Below are 17,043 nucleotides of genomic sequence, written 5' to 3'. Positions count from 1 at the left end.
GCGCGGATGTGGAGAAAAGGGAACACTTGTGCACTGTTGGTGGGATTGCAGACTGGTGCAGCCGCTATGGAAAACAGTATGGAGGTATCTCAAAATTCTGAAAATGGAACTACCTTATGATCCAGTAATTCCACTCCTAGGTATCTATCCGGAGAAATCCAAAACTTCAATTCAAAAATCTTTATGCACTCCTATGTTTATTGCAGCACTATACACAATAGCTAAGACATGGAAACAACCAAAATGCCCATCGGTAGATGACTGGATTAAGAAACTGTGGTACATTTATACAATGGAGTATTATGCAGCCATAAAGAAGAAAGAAATCTTACCATTTGCAACAACATGGATGGATCTAGAGAACATTATGTTAAGTGAAATAAGTCAGACAGAGAAAGATAAGTACCATATGATCTCACTTATTTGCGGATTCTAAAGAAAAGAATAAGTGAATGAACTAATCAGAAACAGTTTGGGAGACAATGAGGAAAAACTGAGGGTTGCTAGATGGGCGGGAGGGGTGGGGGGTGGGGGGGAGGGTGAGGGGATTGGAGGGCAGTCGGTGACCACAGGATGGCCACGGGGTTTGAAAATTAATCTGGGGAACGTAATTTGGTGGTTACCAGAGCGTAAGGGGGTTGGGGGGGGGGATGAGGGTGAGGGGGATCAAATGTATGGTGATGGAAGGGGAGCTGACTCTGGGTGGTGAACACACAGTGTGACTTATGGATGATGTGATACAGAATTGCACACCTGAAATCTATGTAATTATACTAATAATTGTCACCCCAATAAATTAAAAATAAATTAAAAAAAAATAAAATAAAAATATTAACAAAAATATTAAAATATTACATTTGTCATATGTAAAATGTTTGTTCATTCTGATTTCTTTGTCTATATTTCTTTGCTTACATTAAACAGATACCCATTTTTGTACCTCATTTTACAGTCTTAATTTTGCATTTTTTAAAAAGAGGGCTCACAAAAGCTTCAGGTTTCATAAAAGTTGAATCCATTTCTGCTGATGGAGCTAATATAGAATAAGGAGGAACCAGCAAAGCAGAATGAGAAGGGGCACGCAGAGAACCAGGAGAGGTTCTACAGAGTGTGGAGTCCCAGGAGTTAAGAGAAGAGAGTGTAGCTAAAGGAAGGCAGAGGATCAGCAGTGTAAATGCTGTCCAGTGGCCAAGCAAGAGAAGGACTGAGACTGTCTTCGGGGTGTATTTCCGTGGTGGTCATTGGTAACTTAGGGATGAGCAGCTTCAGTGTAGTGGAGGGGATAAAACTCGTAGTTTGGTGTGGGTTGAAGAGTGATGGAGGGCAGAGCCAGGGTGAATAGGTAGATTGTGAGGCCAATTCATAGAGAGAGAAGATTCAAAACAGCTGACATAAGATAGATCTATATGAAGTTCAGTTGTAAACATATTGAGTTTGAAATGTCTTTGTATCTTCAATGCCTAATTTGATGTCTGGTATGGTCGTATTTGTGAACGGGTCACGACTGATTATGACTTCAATAGATTACTGTTCCTATATCCTGGTTTTTCTCCTTCATACAGTAGATAAACACTAACCTTGGTAATTGAAGGAGATAATGGCATTGCCAGAACATCTTACAAAAGCAAGTATGTCCACCTACCCCAAATGTGGCAGGATTGTCTCATGGAGGAGCACAGACTGAGGCCAAATCTGTGCAGTCACTTAGAGCTGTGGGACACAGGGTTACCCCTAATACTACCTCTTGGCCCTTGTTTTCCTGTTGATTAGTGGTTTCACCATACATACTCTCTAGATTGGTAAGGATGAAATGAGATAATGAATTTAAATTGTAGCACATTGTTAGGCTTACCATCAATGGTTGTCGTGCGGGGCGGCCTGTGGGTTCACTGGTCCCACTCCCCACATAAGAACGCAGGACATGGTGAGGCCAAAAAGGAACACCCACGGAGCTATAGGTAGGGGAGTCATATCACTATAGTCTCACTGGCGGCTGGGTTGGAGACACAGGAGGCAGGGGCCACACTATCCACAACCATTTCTCTCTGCCAACCAATCTCACTTGCTAGCAATCCGCTTCTCTGCAATCTGCAATCCACACTTGCTAGCTCAGCCACGATCTTCTTGCTGGCCCCCATTTTATCTGCTAGCGTAGCCACAGCAGTTATATTAGTGGCCAATGACTCACTGGTTACAGCTGACGGCCAACTAGCCACAGCTGATGGCCATCTAATCACAGTGGATGGCCATTTACTACCTGAGCCAGCACCTTTCCACGTGAGGCCGAGAGCCTGGAAACTGCACTCCCTGCTCTGTCCTCACAATGATCATAAGTTCATTCCTTCTAGCCCAATGTAGAGAAGTATGAGGCACTGCAGAGAAGTTCCTTCTGTGCTCTTTGGTTCTCAGAATTTTTAAAGCATGGTTCAAATAGAAAACACATATAACCTTTGTTCCCTGGCTATAATGCAATCAGTGGGGCAACACAGCAGGGCACTGGGTATGATCTAGCTTGGCAATGAAACAGAAATTGGTGAGTGAAAATGAACAAGAATGGCCTACACAAATTCTGGTATAAGAAGAGCAAGTGAGCCAAGGGAAAATGAGAAGTGTAGGGAAAAGAAATAATATGAGTCATGTTAACAACTAGTGTACAGAATCAATTTCCCTCATGGAGAAACATGATGGCTAAAGCACAAAAGATAAAAACACATGATTTAGAAGATTTTTCTGCTAGTAATTCCACCCAGCAAGATATAACATATATTGACCTACAATGTTGACATTTCCAAATAGATGTGTACCAATGAAATCAATTAAATCCAGCCTTTCCAATTTTATACTTTTTTGGATATTGTTCAGTCTCTACTCAATTTTATCAAATAATTTATAAATCTCCCACATATAATTCTGTGATTAATATTACTGAGGTTAGGAAACAGGTCTGAGTACCTAAAAGTACCTAAAGGTCTAAACACCTATGATCAGAACCCTTACTATGGTATGCGAATCTATCTTATCTTTGTGGCCACCTAATGAGAGTGATTGACTCCATTAGTTAATAGCATGTTTCTGAAGGTCCACAAATCATTACTGGTGCTAAGAAAATCCAACACAGTTCTTGGTCTGTCTATGGTAGATCTCAAATATTTATTAACAAATAATGTAATCACACTGAGAAAAACAACAGTAGCTGTTTGGATTAGTACTGTAGGATTTATTTTTATTTCATTTTGTGTAATTGTAATTGAGATTTATTTTCACTTCATTTTGTATAATTGCAATTGATTTATTGCAGAAATTTAAACCAGGCATTTCATACTCCATGGGGTAGCACTTGAACTATTATCTGGCCCTTTTCAGTGATCTCCATTATTGCCCTGTGACTTTATAAAAGAGGGTTTTATTTTTATAGTGTTAGCGGGAATATAAAATTGGTACAACCTCTTTGGAGATCAATTTGTTAAGTCTATGAATCAAAAAGAAACAAATGTAGCGTTTAATTGAGCAATTAAACTTCTAGAAATTTATACCTGTACAAAGTTGAGTAGACAAGGGTAATCAAGGTGTTGTTTATAAACTGAAAAACTGGCAACAACCTAAATGTCCATAGGAAGGGTTGCATGAATTATGATGCATCTAGCTGATGGAATTCTCTGCAGTCATTTTTTAAAAAAAGAATGAGGTAAAGTTTCTGTATTGCCACCGAAAGGTCTTCAAGGAATACTAAGTGAAAAGAGAAAGGTTGAAAAACAATAGTAGTAATTACTATTATTATAAACACTTGTGAAACATGTACTGTTTTAAGCACTTCACCTTTATTAATCCATTTAATTCTCACCATGACCCTGAGGAGGGTAAAATGGGTTATCCCCATTTTACAGATGAGAAATCTGATGTACAATAATGTCAAGTAACTTGCCCAAGGCCACAAAATTAGTGTCAGAGGCAGTGTCTGGATTGAGGGTCAATGTTCTTACCTAGTTCTTTCCATGTAGGTTAAAAAAATGTATAAAATATGTGTGTGTAGGTATACACATATGTATGTATATGTATTCGTATGTGCACAGAAAATGGCTCTAAGCATAGTCTCCATACTGTTAGCAGTTGCTTTCTCTAAAGAGTGGGTTGGGATGGGAGAAGAAGAGGGGAAGATACTTACGTGATACAAGCTTTTTTTGCTTGTTTGCTTTTGATATGAAGGACATTCATATTTTTATAATAGTCTTTTTTCACAAGGGATGTTTCTCAAAATGTAACTTTCTAGTTATTTTTCTTCTGCTGCTAGCAGTTAAAGAAGAAATTTGGGCTCTTTTCCTCATTGGTAAAATGTCTTACCATTCATTGTTTCACTCAGCAAAAATATCTAAACGGTCCTAGACGTCCCTGTCTGTCCCAGTCCTCAAGAATTTTACTGTCTAGTGGAACAGACTGACAAGCAAACATATATTAATAATTCCAGACCCTGTCTAAGGGGATGCACAAAGATGGGGTGGGAGGGGCACAGAGAGATGTCAGTTCTGTAAGAGAGCAATAAGAAGGAAGGCACCCAGAGAGAAGGTAATGTTTTGCTTAAATATTGAAGGACAAGTAAGAGTTCTTCAGGAGACAGGGGAGAGGGAAGATAGAAAAAGCATCCAGGAGGGCATAATGGGAGTAAAGACACCTAAGTAAAGACACTGGAACCCACATTGTTCTTCCCGGGACTGGGTACAGTTTGACTTAGAGGCAGCTCACGAGAAGAAAGGTGAGGCGTGTCTCCGGAGATGTGGGCGGGAGCCACATTACCCAAGCCCTGTGGGCCATAGTAAGAACTTCATCCTGTGTGCCAGTTATTCCTAAGGAGCATTCGAAGAACACAGGTGTTCCCAGCATAAGTCGAAAGATATAGATCAAAACATATACATACAATGGAATATTATCCAGCCTTGAAAATGAAGGACATTCTGACACATGCTACGTGTGGATGAACTTGAAAGCGTGCTGAATGAAATAAGTCACACACAAAATGAAAACTACTGTACGATTCCACTTATATGAGGTACCTAGGATAGTCATATTCATAGAGACAGCAAGTAGAATAGAGGTTACTAGAGGATAGGGAGGGCAGTTATTCTTTAGTGGTTACATAATTTCAGTTTGAGATGATGAAAAAGTTCTGGAGATGGGTAGTGCTGAGAGTTTCACACAATGTCAATGAACTTAATATCACTGAATTGTACACTCAAAAAGTGTTAAAACAATAAATTTTACTATGCATATTTTACCATAATAAAAGAAACAGGCTAAATTGGTAAATTTTGTTATACTTACCACAATTTAAAAATACATTAAAAAATGTAGATAATATAGGGAAATAATTCAACATTGTTTTTCTTCCTTGACATTAACATTAGATGTCATTTCTTTGCTTAAGTTGATAATGCTGTTTCTGCTACATAATAATGGCTACCACTTACTGAAAACAAGCTCTGTGCTAGCTTTATATCCATAGAGATGAAGAGATGCAGTCTCAGAGAGCTCAACTAATGGTCCCAGGAGCACACAGCTAGTTTGGTGGCATTTCTAGGAAACCTAGAATTGGAACTCAGCGCCCAACACCTCGCTCTTTCAGCAGTCCACAAGGTGCTTGATTATCATCTTGCTACTTTTTTGGATATGTCAACACTTTTATTAAAAAATTCTCCCTTGATCTGCAAAGAATGCATTCGTTGTTTTCTGAGTTCAGAGAATGTAAAAAGTTGAGGCAACACAGAATTTAATGTTGAGTGTTTACTTTTGATGTAAATCTGATACGTATTTTTGAAGGGCTCTGACCCTCTGCAAGACAGACCAAAAGAACCTCCAAATGAGGCAAGACGCACACAACCTGCGAACCAAGTCCTCAGCCAGCCCATGTTACCGAATGGGGGAGGGTCTGTACTCTGTTGCGGTCGTTATCTGGAGAATACGGCTGTGAGCCTCCCAGCCGCTCGCTCCCCCCATCCCAGGTGCGCGTCCGCGGAGACCCAGCGCGGCTCGCGCGCAGGCGCGAGGTGGCGACGTTTCTCTGAGGCTGTGCTTCCCCGCCTGGCGCTCCGGTGTCCCCGAGTGGTTTCCCCCTTGGCTTCTTGTCCCACTCGCCCCGTACCCTGGGTCGCCGCTGCCCCTTCTCCAGGCCCTCTCCACTCCCTGCCCCGGCCAAGCCTGGCGCGGCCCCTCCCGGGTGACCCCGCGTTGCACCGTGCCCGAGCAAAGTCCCCGGGGGTGTGAACCCCGGCGTTCCTGCCCCTGGGCGGGGACGGGCGGCGGCCTTGCGGGAAGCCGAGGTGGCGAGCGCGCAGCCGACCCAGTCCACCGGCCCGAGCCCCGCAAGTCCCCCAGGAACTGGCGCCGCAAGTCCCCGCGTTGCTCAGCGCCGCCGCCAGGCCCGCCCGCTGCTCCCCTCACAGGCCGCCGCCGCAGCCATGGCGGAAGTTCATAGACGTCAGCATGCCCGGGTTAAAGGAGAAGCCCCCGCGAAATCCTCCACACACAGACATGAGGAGGAGCTGGGGATGGCGTCGGCCGAAACGCTGACCGTGTTCCTGAAGCTGCTGGCTGCCTGCTTTTACGGCGTGAGCTCCTTTCTCATCGTGGTGGTCAACAAGAGCGTGCTCACCAATTACAGGTAGGGCTGAGGCGGCGGCGGCCGAGGCCGCCGAGCCGGGCGCGCGGCGGCGCGGGACGCCTGCTCCCTGGACTTGGGCTGCCAAAGTTAAAGCTGAACAAAGTTGGGCTGGAGCTGGGGAGAGCGGGAGGCTGACAGGCGGCCCGGGCGGTGGGCTCGGCTGGGCGCGCCGGCCTGGGGTGGGGGTCCGGCTCCTGCGCGGAGCTCGGGGCGGCCCGGCGCGCATTGGGGGCCGCGTTTGGAAAGCGTCTGTGTGCGGTGCTCGCGGTGCAGCGCCCTAGAAATCCTGCTCTTCCGAGCGCTGGAGCGAAGTTGCTCCGTGACTTGTTGGCCCCGGCGCATGCCAGACAGGGAGCAGCGTGAGGGATGCCCGCTGTTCTCCGCAGCCTGGGCCGGGGCTCCAGGGTACCCCGAATTCGCTGACAGTCTCTGGGGACGTGCGCAGCCTCAAGCCCATTGAAAAGGATCCTGATGCTGTCACTGGGATTCCGAGGCAGAAGCATTTCTGCTTTAAAGGTGTGAAACCGTTGAAGAGACCCCGGGTTTTCACTTCCTTCAGAAATGCATTGCACGCTGCAGACTGAAATTGTAGAATTGGACAAGCTGAGGCAAGTGGCCGCCCGAAGCTACAAAATCAGTTGTCAGGGTTGCCCTGACAACTCCCAGGGACTTTGCTCCCCGATTTTCATTTGGATAAGGGGCTGACGTTGGTGTGTTTTGTATCAATATGCATTTTAAGGTTGCCGATATGCAAATTGAATTCACAGAGCCACGTTTGGGTTTTTCTAACCTCCCTCCCTTTTTTTTTTTTCTCTTTACGGTTTTGTAGATTTCCCTCGTCGCTCTGTGTTGGACTTGGCCAGGTTAGTTGGAATCTTCAGCATTGCGTGGTTTATGTCGTTAGAACTTCTGTGTGTGTCTTTATATGTAGAACAGTGAATCTGTGTTCTCTGTTTACAGATGGTGGCTACAGTGGCAGTTCTCTGGGTGGGAAAGGCGCTCAGAGTAGTCAAGTTTCCTGACCTTGACAGTAATGTACCTCGGAAGGTAATAAATAAACAAACAAACAAACAAAGTAATATTAAATAAAGTAACACCTTATTTTCTGAAAAGAATTCACTATATATATGTATATTTTATTATCAGTGCCTTGCATTTTTTAAAATTACAGCCTTGATATTAACCAATGCAGTGGGTATAATAAAGGTAAAGAAAAAGCCCCGAGAAATCATGTGTTCTGTTTTAATTAATGAACAGTTTTGCCGAGTACGACCATTTTACATTTTGTACATCCATCTAATCTAACCAGTGTATTCTGAAGTCATTATTCTTTGGGTTTATTTTCTTATTCTGTCTGCAGCAGTCCGACTTCACATGAAGATGAAGTGCTTTCCCTTTTTCTGCTGACATTAAAGCTTTGGGCTAGCACGTTATCATATTTTAAAGCAAATGATGTGTCTGTCCCACATGGTTGGGTCATATTCATGTTTTTATTTCTTTTTTTCTCCCTCGATGCTTCCCTCTTTCTGCCATAGTAATGTTGTTTATCCAAGAATAATGTTGTTTGAGTACTTTATGGGGGCCAAAATTGTGTATGAAAACTAATTTTATGTTTTAAGGGGAAAGAATTTGACCATATAAACAAAACTGTTTCTGTTTGAAAAAACCTTGTTAGCTATCTTTATTATTGAGTTTTGTTATCCCTTTTTAAATTTTCTAGACGTTTCCACTACCTCTACTATATTTTGGGAACCAAATCACGGGACTGTTCAGCACAAAGAAACTGAAGTATGGATAACTTTATTTTACTAGTGAGGTTGATATAATGTATTGAAATTATTCTTGAATGTCAAATATTTAACAGATTATTATTGATTTTGGGGGAAAAAAAAGAGATGACCAGAAAGCTTCTGTTACTAAATAATGATTACTCTAAAGGTTTTAGTTTAAGCTCTTTAAGTTTAAAGAGAAAGAGGAGTTTTGTATGTTAGGGGTTTTTATCCCATCATAAGTTTAATGATAGAACCCTTAAAATGTTATAAAATGCTGATAGGAGTTTTTCATTATTTTTCCAGGCCTATAGTTGTGAAGGATATATGCCAGGTTTTTTGTGATTTAAATTCTTTAATATAATTAATAAATATTACATTTTTGGCAAATTCCACAAGCAAAATAAGAGGGTGGATATGAGAACTTTCACAGTTTTTCTTTTAACATGAGGTAGTTAAAATAACATCAGATGGAACCTTGATTGAAATATGATTAATATTTTACCCATGGCTGTATAACTAGAGACAGCATATTCACTTTTAGAAAGAAGTGATGGCTCTCTATTCCAGGACAACACTGTCTTGTTATCCTCTTACCTCCCAGTTCTTGGCTTCTCTACTTAAGGAGTGTAGTATTTATTGGATGTATGTGATATTACAGTTATACACATAAGAAAGCCATTTAACAGAAACTTATGGCTTCACCACTTCCACACACACTAAACTCCTGGCATACTGGATGATTGTAAGATGGAGTGAGGATCAGAGACAAAGTGTTTTTCATTTTCTCTTTCTTCAGACCCAAAAAAACCTGACAGAATGACCATGATAATATCTCTGGGTAGAGTTCCATGGAATTAAATTTATCATGGGTGGGGCATCCTTTTCTACCTCATTATCCACTTGGAAAGAAATGCTGCAAAGTGCTGCTTGTATAGAGTTTGCTCTTTTTTCATCCATCCATTCATCCATCCATCCACACCCTATCTTTGATTCCCAGCTAAATAGAAGGCACTTTGCAGTGAGATGAGATATATTCATAAATAGCTGTATTGCAAGTGGCTATATGTTTGAATAGTGCAAGCAAAATGCTCTAGGAATTTACAGGAAGACACAATTTCTTTCACAAAAGGACAATGAAGGAATGTTTCATGGGGTAAGATTATAGATATTATTTGGAAGATTGTGGGTGGGAAGGGACATCAGTAAAGAAAGGAGAAAGAGGTCTGTTTCTCTTAAAGACTAATGTTACTTTTCAGGGTGTTTCCATAATAGGCAGTGTAAAATTTTATAAAAGGTGGCTGTTAGTAGTCTTTGATAATAGATGTATGATTTCTACCATTTTATAGTAGTTAGTTTGGTGTTTCTCACTTCTAGTAGTTTTGTAAAAGCAACCCTGTCAGGCTTTCAAATAAGAATTATTTCTGAAACAAGGGTTTAATTTAACCACAGATTAACCAGTATGGGATTTCCATAATGGAAGGAAAAGATTAGCATTATTTTAAAATACTAATTTGAAGAATCTTTTAAAGCAGTTAAAAAATAAATTGTTAAACTTTATTTTACCTAATTATCTTTGTTTTTTTGTTTTGTTGTTTTTTTTTTTTTGCAGCTTGCCAATGTTTACAGTTCTGAGAAGGTTCTCTATCCTGTTTACAATGTTTGCTGAAGGAGTTTTACTCAAGTGAGCTAAATTTCTAATATATCTAGTCTTTAACTTGAATCAGCTAGGAAAGGCACCCATCATAATAGTTTAATAATAATGTTAAAATTTTTTGTCTTCTACTTTATTTTTTGGGAAGTTTAAGCAACTTTCTCCCTTCGCTATAGAAATTGATAATTTATGGGAGAAGTAGTTGGGAAAGTTATGAATTAGAATTAGAAACCTGTTTGAACATGAGATATTCTTTCAAGAATTTCTGTACCTATGGCTGCCACTGGGTGAAAAGCCATGTCAGAACCATCAGTATAGGTTTTAAATAGTGTTCCTGTCTTGGCTACTTTTACTGCAAATGTGTGTGACTCTTTTCGATCTAAAGAAATTCCAATTTGTTAAAGTTCAAACTCAATAATAGTAACAAATGATAAGAATAAGGGAAAAAATGAGAATACTTATTTATATAAAAAATAAGTTTTTGCTTCATCAGTGGGATTCTTTTAAATATCCAGTTCCTTGGAAACATTTAAAATATTGTTGTTTATAGCTTTTTTCCAAAGAAAACATTTTCTTTTTTTTGCCTGTAATATAAAATGAGTGTGAATAAAACCACATGTATGTATTAAAAAACTTTTTTTTTTTTTTGTAGGAAGACTTTTTCTTGGGGTATTAAGATGACTGTATTTGCAATGATTATTGGAGCCTTTGTAGCTGCCAGGTAAGATGTGGGCCTGTATAAACCTATGAATACATTAGAAATTATCAATAATTGTTGATAAAGAATGATCACTAACCAATAAAGAGAATTTTTTTTAATAGGCTGAATAAGAATCATGTCTTAGAAAAGCATTCAAAAGACTCTTCATAAAGTTAAGTCTTTTTGAGTGTGTTAAGATCAAGACTGGCAAAATCTGATTCTTGGAATTCTAAAAAGTTAAATTCATGTAATTTAGAATTTACTATGCTATCTTCTACTTACTGAGCATAGACTATGTGCCACACAATATGTTTGACATTTTACACATTATTAGTTATGTATTTACAACTCAGAAAGGTATGAATATAATTTTCCTATTTTATAGTTGAGGAAACTAAAACCTAAGTTCAAAAACATCTTGAAGGTCACACAGCTAGTAAACAGCAGAGCTGGCTCTAGAATTTGAATCTGTGCCTGATTCCAGAGCCTAAGTGCTTTTATAAACCATGTGGCATTCTTTTACTTTGCATACTGCAAAAGAAAATAGTGTATCAGAAAAGGCAAGTGATCATGAATTATTTGCCTTGCGGAATAATAAATAATTGAATTGCTTTCTTTGGGCTCACTTAAGATATATCACAAATGCCATAACTTAGATAGTCTATTAAATATTAAAGCTTTTTCCATTGTTCTTAAGCTTTAGTTTTCAAGTGGATGGAGAAAATATATACCCTAAGACTCAGAAAATTAAAATGATGGCTAGAAGCCTTCTACAATGTATCACTCAGCCCAGTGCATGTATATGTGGGTTTGCTAGTTCCACAAATTCTGCCTGACATGTATTTTCCATTTGGGAAGTCCAGTGTGCCTCTTGGATTGACTCATTTATCTTCATTATATTTTCGTGGTATACAAAGGGGTCCGGCGGGGAGGGAATATAAGTCAAATTTCTATTCCACCCTAAATCTCCAAGTGAAATTTCATTCTTCAAAAAAGGAGGGAATTAGAGTAATTGGTTACAAGAATTTCATTATATAGCTGACTGCTTTTCCCTCTAGGCATTATTGCCTCCTAGGAGAAAAATTCTATGTGAGCATCCTACCTTTCTTTTTGAGGTGCCCTACTGATCTTGAAGCATTTCCTTGAAGCTGGTGGGATCCAAAATTGAACCAAACAACTGGTTTCTCAGGGCTAACTCTGGCCTGCAGAAAGTTTCTAAGGAAGATTGCTATCTGGACCAGCCTTATCTAATTAGAACCTTTACCTTGGGAAAGAGATTGGGAGGGAGGAAGTCTGGAATTAGGGGGTTGTCAGGCTGCTTGGAAGAAGGGGTGTGCATTAGGATAGTTCCACCTAAAACTGCAGTGGCCTAGAGTTCCTCAAAGGCCTTGTTCCATGTAGTAATAGCTTAGATACAAATATGTAGTATCTTTGCAAAATCACAGAATGTGGGACTACTATTTAGCTATGGTGCTAAAGTATGATGAAGCCATATTTTTCTTAGATTTTCATTTATTCAATTTAATAAATTGTTATCACTACTAAATACTGGGAAACATCAGTTTCTGTAATCCCATTAGTTATACCTTATAGGCGCAGTAAGCAATTATTTAAGTATCTGGGTTCCTGCTGTGCACTTGGATACTGTTGTAGCTTGATCTCAGAACTAACCGTGATCCACACTTCAGACATTTCACCTAATGGCCCAACCACTTGTGCAAGATAGTCCTAAATGTTGTGTGAATCTTTGGAAAATGACTTGTTAACAACTCATCCTTTTGATTTCCTTACCTGGGAAATTGAGCTCTGATGCCTTCTTCTTGCTTTTGTGAATTTGGTTGGTTCTTCTTGTTGCCTGACTGAGTTCAGAGCAGTGTGCTATTAACTGACATGATTGTTTATTGCTATTGATTTTGTTTAAGTGTAGTGCTTCTCATTTCTGAAGATTCTCATTATTGAGTATAAAATTGCAATTTATAACCCGGAATCAAGAAATACTAATAGTTGACAAAATGCCCAATGTTCAGTTCCCTAGACAAGAATATGCTCTTGCAAATACTATAGTTCAGACCTACTTAAAATTAAATGCATGTTCTTTAAATGTAATTTGTTACTAAAGCGTTGCTTATGTTTTGCAGCTCTGACTTGGCATTTGATCTGGAAGGATATGTTTTTATTCTGATAAACGATGTCCTGACAGCAGCAAATGGTGCATACGTGAAACAAAAATTAGATTCCAAGGTAGGTAGCAATCTTAAGCTTCCTTAAGAGATGTTTACTGATGTTGTGAATGATAATGTCAATTCATCAGGGAAAAAGTGGGGAATAAAGAAAAATACTTAGGGGGCATGGGAAAGAAACGGGATCTCTGAGAGTAGAAAAGAGTATCATAAATGTTCATGGCTATGTGCTAGAGGACGTGGTGAGGACCTGGATAGGACAGAAATATCTGGAAGCCCTGGGACAGATTTGAGGAGAAGTGAGTGTGCGAAGGGGCTGCAGAAAAAGAATGAACTTCACATATTTGGGGACTTCACTCCCTGAAGTGCTACAAATTATGGGAAATTGTAGGGAGCATTAGGATCTGTCTCTGTCAGGAGCAGCATTGAATTCCCTGGCCTACATCTCATACACATGAACTTTATATACCCAGCTCCTTTCTCTCAACCTGCAGCATGCACACAAAGGCTTTAAAGATAGTTTTTGTTAGTTTGTCTGCTCTACACTTTGACATGGACACACTAAATTTTGTTTTTAGATCAAGCCAGTTCATCAGAAAGCTGAGTATTTGAGCCACATTGCTTTAATACATTACTGTATAAGATTGCATTATTTTAAGAAGAAGCTATGTGGAACTCAGCTTTTCAGGTCATAGGTTTGTTTTTGAAGGAGTTGTCCTTTCTCTCATAATGTATCCTATCTGAGGACCCATATGAGGTTTTTATCATAGATGTCACCATAGTTTTTCCTGAGTAGCTGGTGTATTTTTATCTCTTAACTAAATCTTGTAACTGACATGGCTTTATCTATTTTCTTACCCACGTTTTCTCTTCAGTCAAATGACTTTGCTTAATTTTGAGTCTGCTGTATTATATGTACAGTATTTGTGAAACTACTACTGCAGGTCCTTTTTTGAAGTTCAGATTATAAATGCAAATGCCCTACCTACTTGATAGTGATATTCGTATTGAATTTGTTTCGTCTTAGCGAGGGGCTTTGCCTTCTCCAGAAAGAACCATAGAACACATGGTTACAACTAGACATAGTATGTTTTGGGAGTTGTAGATATAGTAATCTTACTTTTCAATGTACTTCACATATACATTTTCAGAAATACTTCACTGGGAAGTTATGTCTGTCTGTGTTGGTCTAGGTGTGAGTCTGTGTGTCTGGGTCTGTCCACCCATCTCTTAAATGGCACTCACTCTGTTATGGTTCTAAAAAGCCCAAGATTAACTTGATGACTTTTGATTAAATTCTGGAAAGGAAAGGGCTTCACTGATGTGTTTATAGAGATGTGTATATGTGTTAAATATAACCTCTTCCCTAGTTACTATTTTGAGGCAACTGGGTGATGTCACTTTTATTTCTCTGATCTTAAGCATTCATGGAATTTATTTGAAATAAATTTAAAAGTTTATAGATTTGCTTTTTTTTCTTTTGAAAGCTTAGGTTATTTCTTTATGTTTGAAAACTTCTGACTTGACTAATTTGCTGTGTATATTGTGGGGGAGGTTGTGTGTGTGTGTGTGTGTGTGTGTGTATGTGTGTGTGTAATGGGGTGGTACTTTGCATAGGGTTGTGAATATCAGTCTGCTAGAACCAAGTGAAACACCTAATCATTTACTATCCTAGGAGCTGGGAAAATATGGTCTGCTCTATTACAATGCACTGTTCATGATTCTGCCCACCCTGGCCATTGCATATTTTACAGGAGATGCACAAAAGGTAGGATTTTCTACGAATGGTTTAATGGCTTATGTTTTTGAATTGTATTAGTATTTATAACCAAGAGATAAGCTATAGGGTTGTTAACTAATATGCTTATTAAGTGACCAAAAAATGAGACTTTACTTTTTAGGTTGCTAATATACTACCTTTGTTCTTGCATACGTATTGGATAGTACTAAAATGGCTTAAAGTACCTCTTGCTGTCAACATAAAAATAGTGCCTGCCAACTAGTGCCTTTCTCTTATGTGCCAGAAGGGTGGAGGAAGGGAATTTTTACATTGCTACTAAACTACAAAATAGGAATCGTAGCAAACTATCTCTGAGAAACAAAAAGTCCTGAAATAGTAGAATTCTTCAAACTTAACCAAAATGATAGGCATCTCTAGAAGCTCTGTTTTGGTGTACAATTGTAATCCTTGTTTTAAATCCCAAGCTGGTTTTTTCCCCTCAGGAGATATTTTGCACTATGTGGTGACTTAACCATATAAACAATATAATAGTTTACTCATTTTCTGCAAATGTTTAGCTAAATAAATCCAGAATAGAGTAGCAAAATAAATCCAGACAACAATTGTTTCTGAAACTAGTCCATGTTCATAGGGAAAAATGGGTACCATTTTGTTAGAATTCACAAAATTTTGTAAACTATGTAAGTGGAAATCTAGAATTCTGCCAAGGATTTCTGTACCAAGAAATTGATTCTTCTAATGATTCCCTTGGCCAGTGATTTCTTCAAAATAAATATGTTGGTTATTTATTCTAATAACAGTGACAATTCCCACAAATCAGTGGGAGCTGAAATAAAGAACAGGTTTTTGGAAGTAGTTAGACTGTTAAAAAGTTGAATCAAAGGTAGGAGAAGGCTGACTGTTTATAAAGCTGGGTTTTTCCCCCCCTCCCAAGAACTTTCATTTAAAAAACTGGCATAGATCATCTTGAATGTGTATAAATGTTTTAATGAACTGTGACCTGGCTGCCAGCCAGTCTAAAAATGACACCAAAGTAGGAAATGGACCTATTGCTCTTACTAATAGAGTGTTGAATAAGTATTTTGTGGCTGTGAAAAAAGTGGGAAAAGAAACTAACATTTATTGAGTCCCTATTATGTGCTAGTCACTTTATCTGTGTAATATAATATAGTCCCCATAACAATTGTAGAAAGTTTGAATTATCTCTATTTTGCCAGTGTGGAAATAGAGATAGAGGTTCAGAGAAACTAAGTAACTAGCCCAATGTCACACTGTCGATGGGTAGTAGAGTCAGAATTTAAACCCAAGCCTGACTCCAAAGGCCATAGTCTTTCCACAGTGTTTTGCCTCCCTCTAGCAGACAGTCTCTAACAGAAGCACCCCTCACTCTTTAGCTTTGGGGGCAAGAATATAATATAAAGTAACCAGGGCCCTCATGGCAGCACAGATGATTCCAAATATTGAGGCCAATCTGTACAGGAGAAAGTTGGAAGAATTAATATGGATAGGTTATTCTACAGACTTGGCAAACATGGAATTTTCATTAACTTGAAACTTTTACTAGTAGCTACTTGAAAAAAATTGTACCAAAGGAGAAATTTCATTCCCGAGTGATTATCATTTAACTGGAAGTTATCTGCCAGGTTGTACGTAGCATAAGTCATGCATAATTCAACGTTCAGTAACACGCATTCAATTTGAAATGCTTCAATATAATTAAGAATGTTTACTCATTGTGGAAAAATTATCACCTATATTAGAATGAGATTTAAATTTACCTCTTACTCTTTTCTTCTCTTTTTAAGCAGATGAGTGAAATTTGAGTAATCTTTTTTCTTTTCCGATGAAAATGCCAGGCAAAGGTCAAGAAAGGTTTATTTTGGAAGCATGATATTTTTGAGTTCATCTAAATACTTTTAAGTGGGATGATAAACTAATGATGGAAGCTGGACTCATTGTTTTGTAATCAAACCCCATCGGTATTTCGGGTTTCATATGTTTGTTCATTCTCACTCTTACTGTTAATTAGTTTAGCTTTTATAACATTATTGGGGTATAGATGGACACCTTAACTGGCAGTATCACAATCTCATGCTCTTTTTCTTACCACTCTCTCCTTAACATGCTCTCCCTCTAGCATTCTCACATGGTTAGATCCTAAGTACAATTGTGTGTCTCACAGTGTTAGGCTCAGGTGATAAGAAAAAAGAAGATTAATCAGGTGGTTATTTTTGCCCTTGAGGGCCATACAGTCTTCTTGGGGAGCACACCTGTCAACATCAGAGCAATAAACTATTACAGGTTTTGTGGGAGAACAGTTTTGGATGCATTGTGGGGTACAAAATGGGAA

General features: G+C 39.1%; 1 protein-coding gene across 1 annotated transcript in view; it reads left to right on the top strand.

The window, feature by feature from the left end:
- Positions 1–5,405: 5,405 nt before the first annotated feature.
- The window catches only part of SLC35D1 (solute carrier family 35 member D1), a 44,903-nt gene continuing 33,265 nt past the window's right edge, over positions 5,406–17,043 (top strand). The window contains exons 1-8 of the mRNA XM_033113595.1: positions 5,406–6,649; positions 7,479–7,512; positions 7,610–7,696; positions 8,370–8,437; positions 10,031–10,102; positions 10,725–10,793; positions 12,911–13,013; positions 14,628–14,720. Coding sequence (XP_032969486.1) covers positions 6,447–6,649; positions 7,479–7,512; positions 7,610–7,696; positions 8,370–8,437; positions 10,031–10,102; positions 10,725–10,793; positions 12,911–13,013; positions 14,628–14,720 — 729 coding nt within the window. The 5' untranslated portion in view covers positions 5,406–6,446. The remainder of the gene's footprint in view (positions 6,650–7,478; positions 7,513–7,609; positions 7,697–8,369; positions 8,438–10,030; positions 10,103–10,724; positions 10,794–12,910; positions 13,014–14,627; positions 14,721–17,043) is intronic.

The sequence above is a fragment of the Rhinolophus ferrumequinum genome, chromosome 9 (genome assembly GCF_004115265.2).
Source record: "Rhinolophus ferrumequinum isolate MPI-CBG mRhiFer1 chromosome 9, mRhiFer1_v1.p, whole genome shotgun sequence".
Taxonomy (NCBI): Eukaryota; Metazoa; Chordata; class Mammalia; order Chiroptera; family Rhinolophidae; genus Rhinolophus; species Rhinolophus ferrumequinum.
The sequence above is the reverse complement of the archived record's forward strand: the minus strand, read 5'-3'. Positions and strand labels throughout refer to the sequence as shown.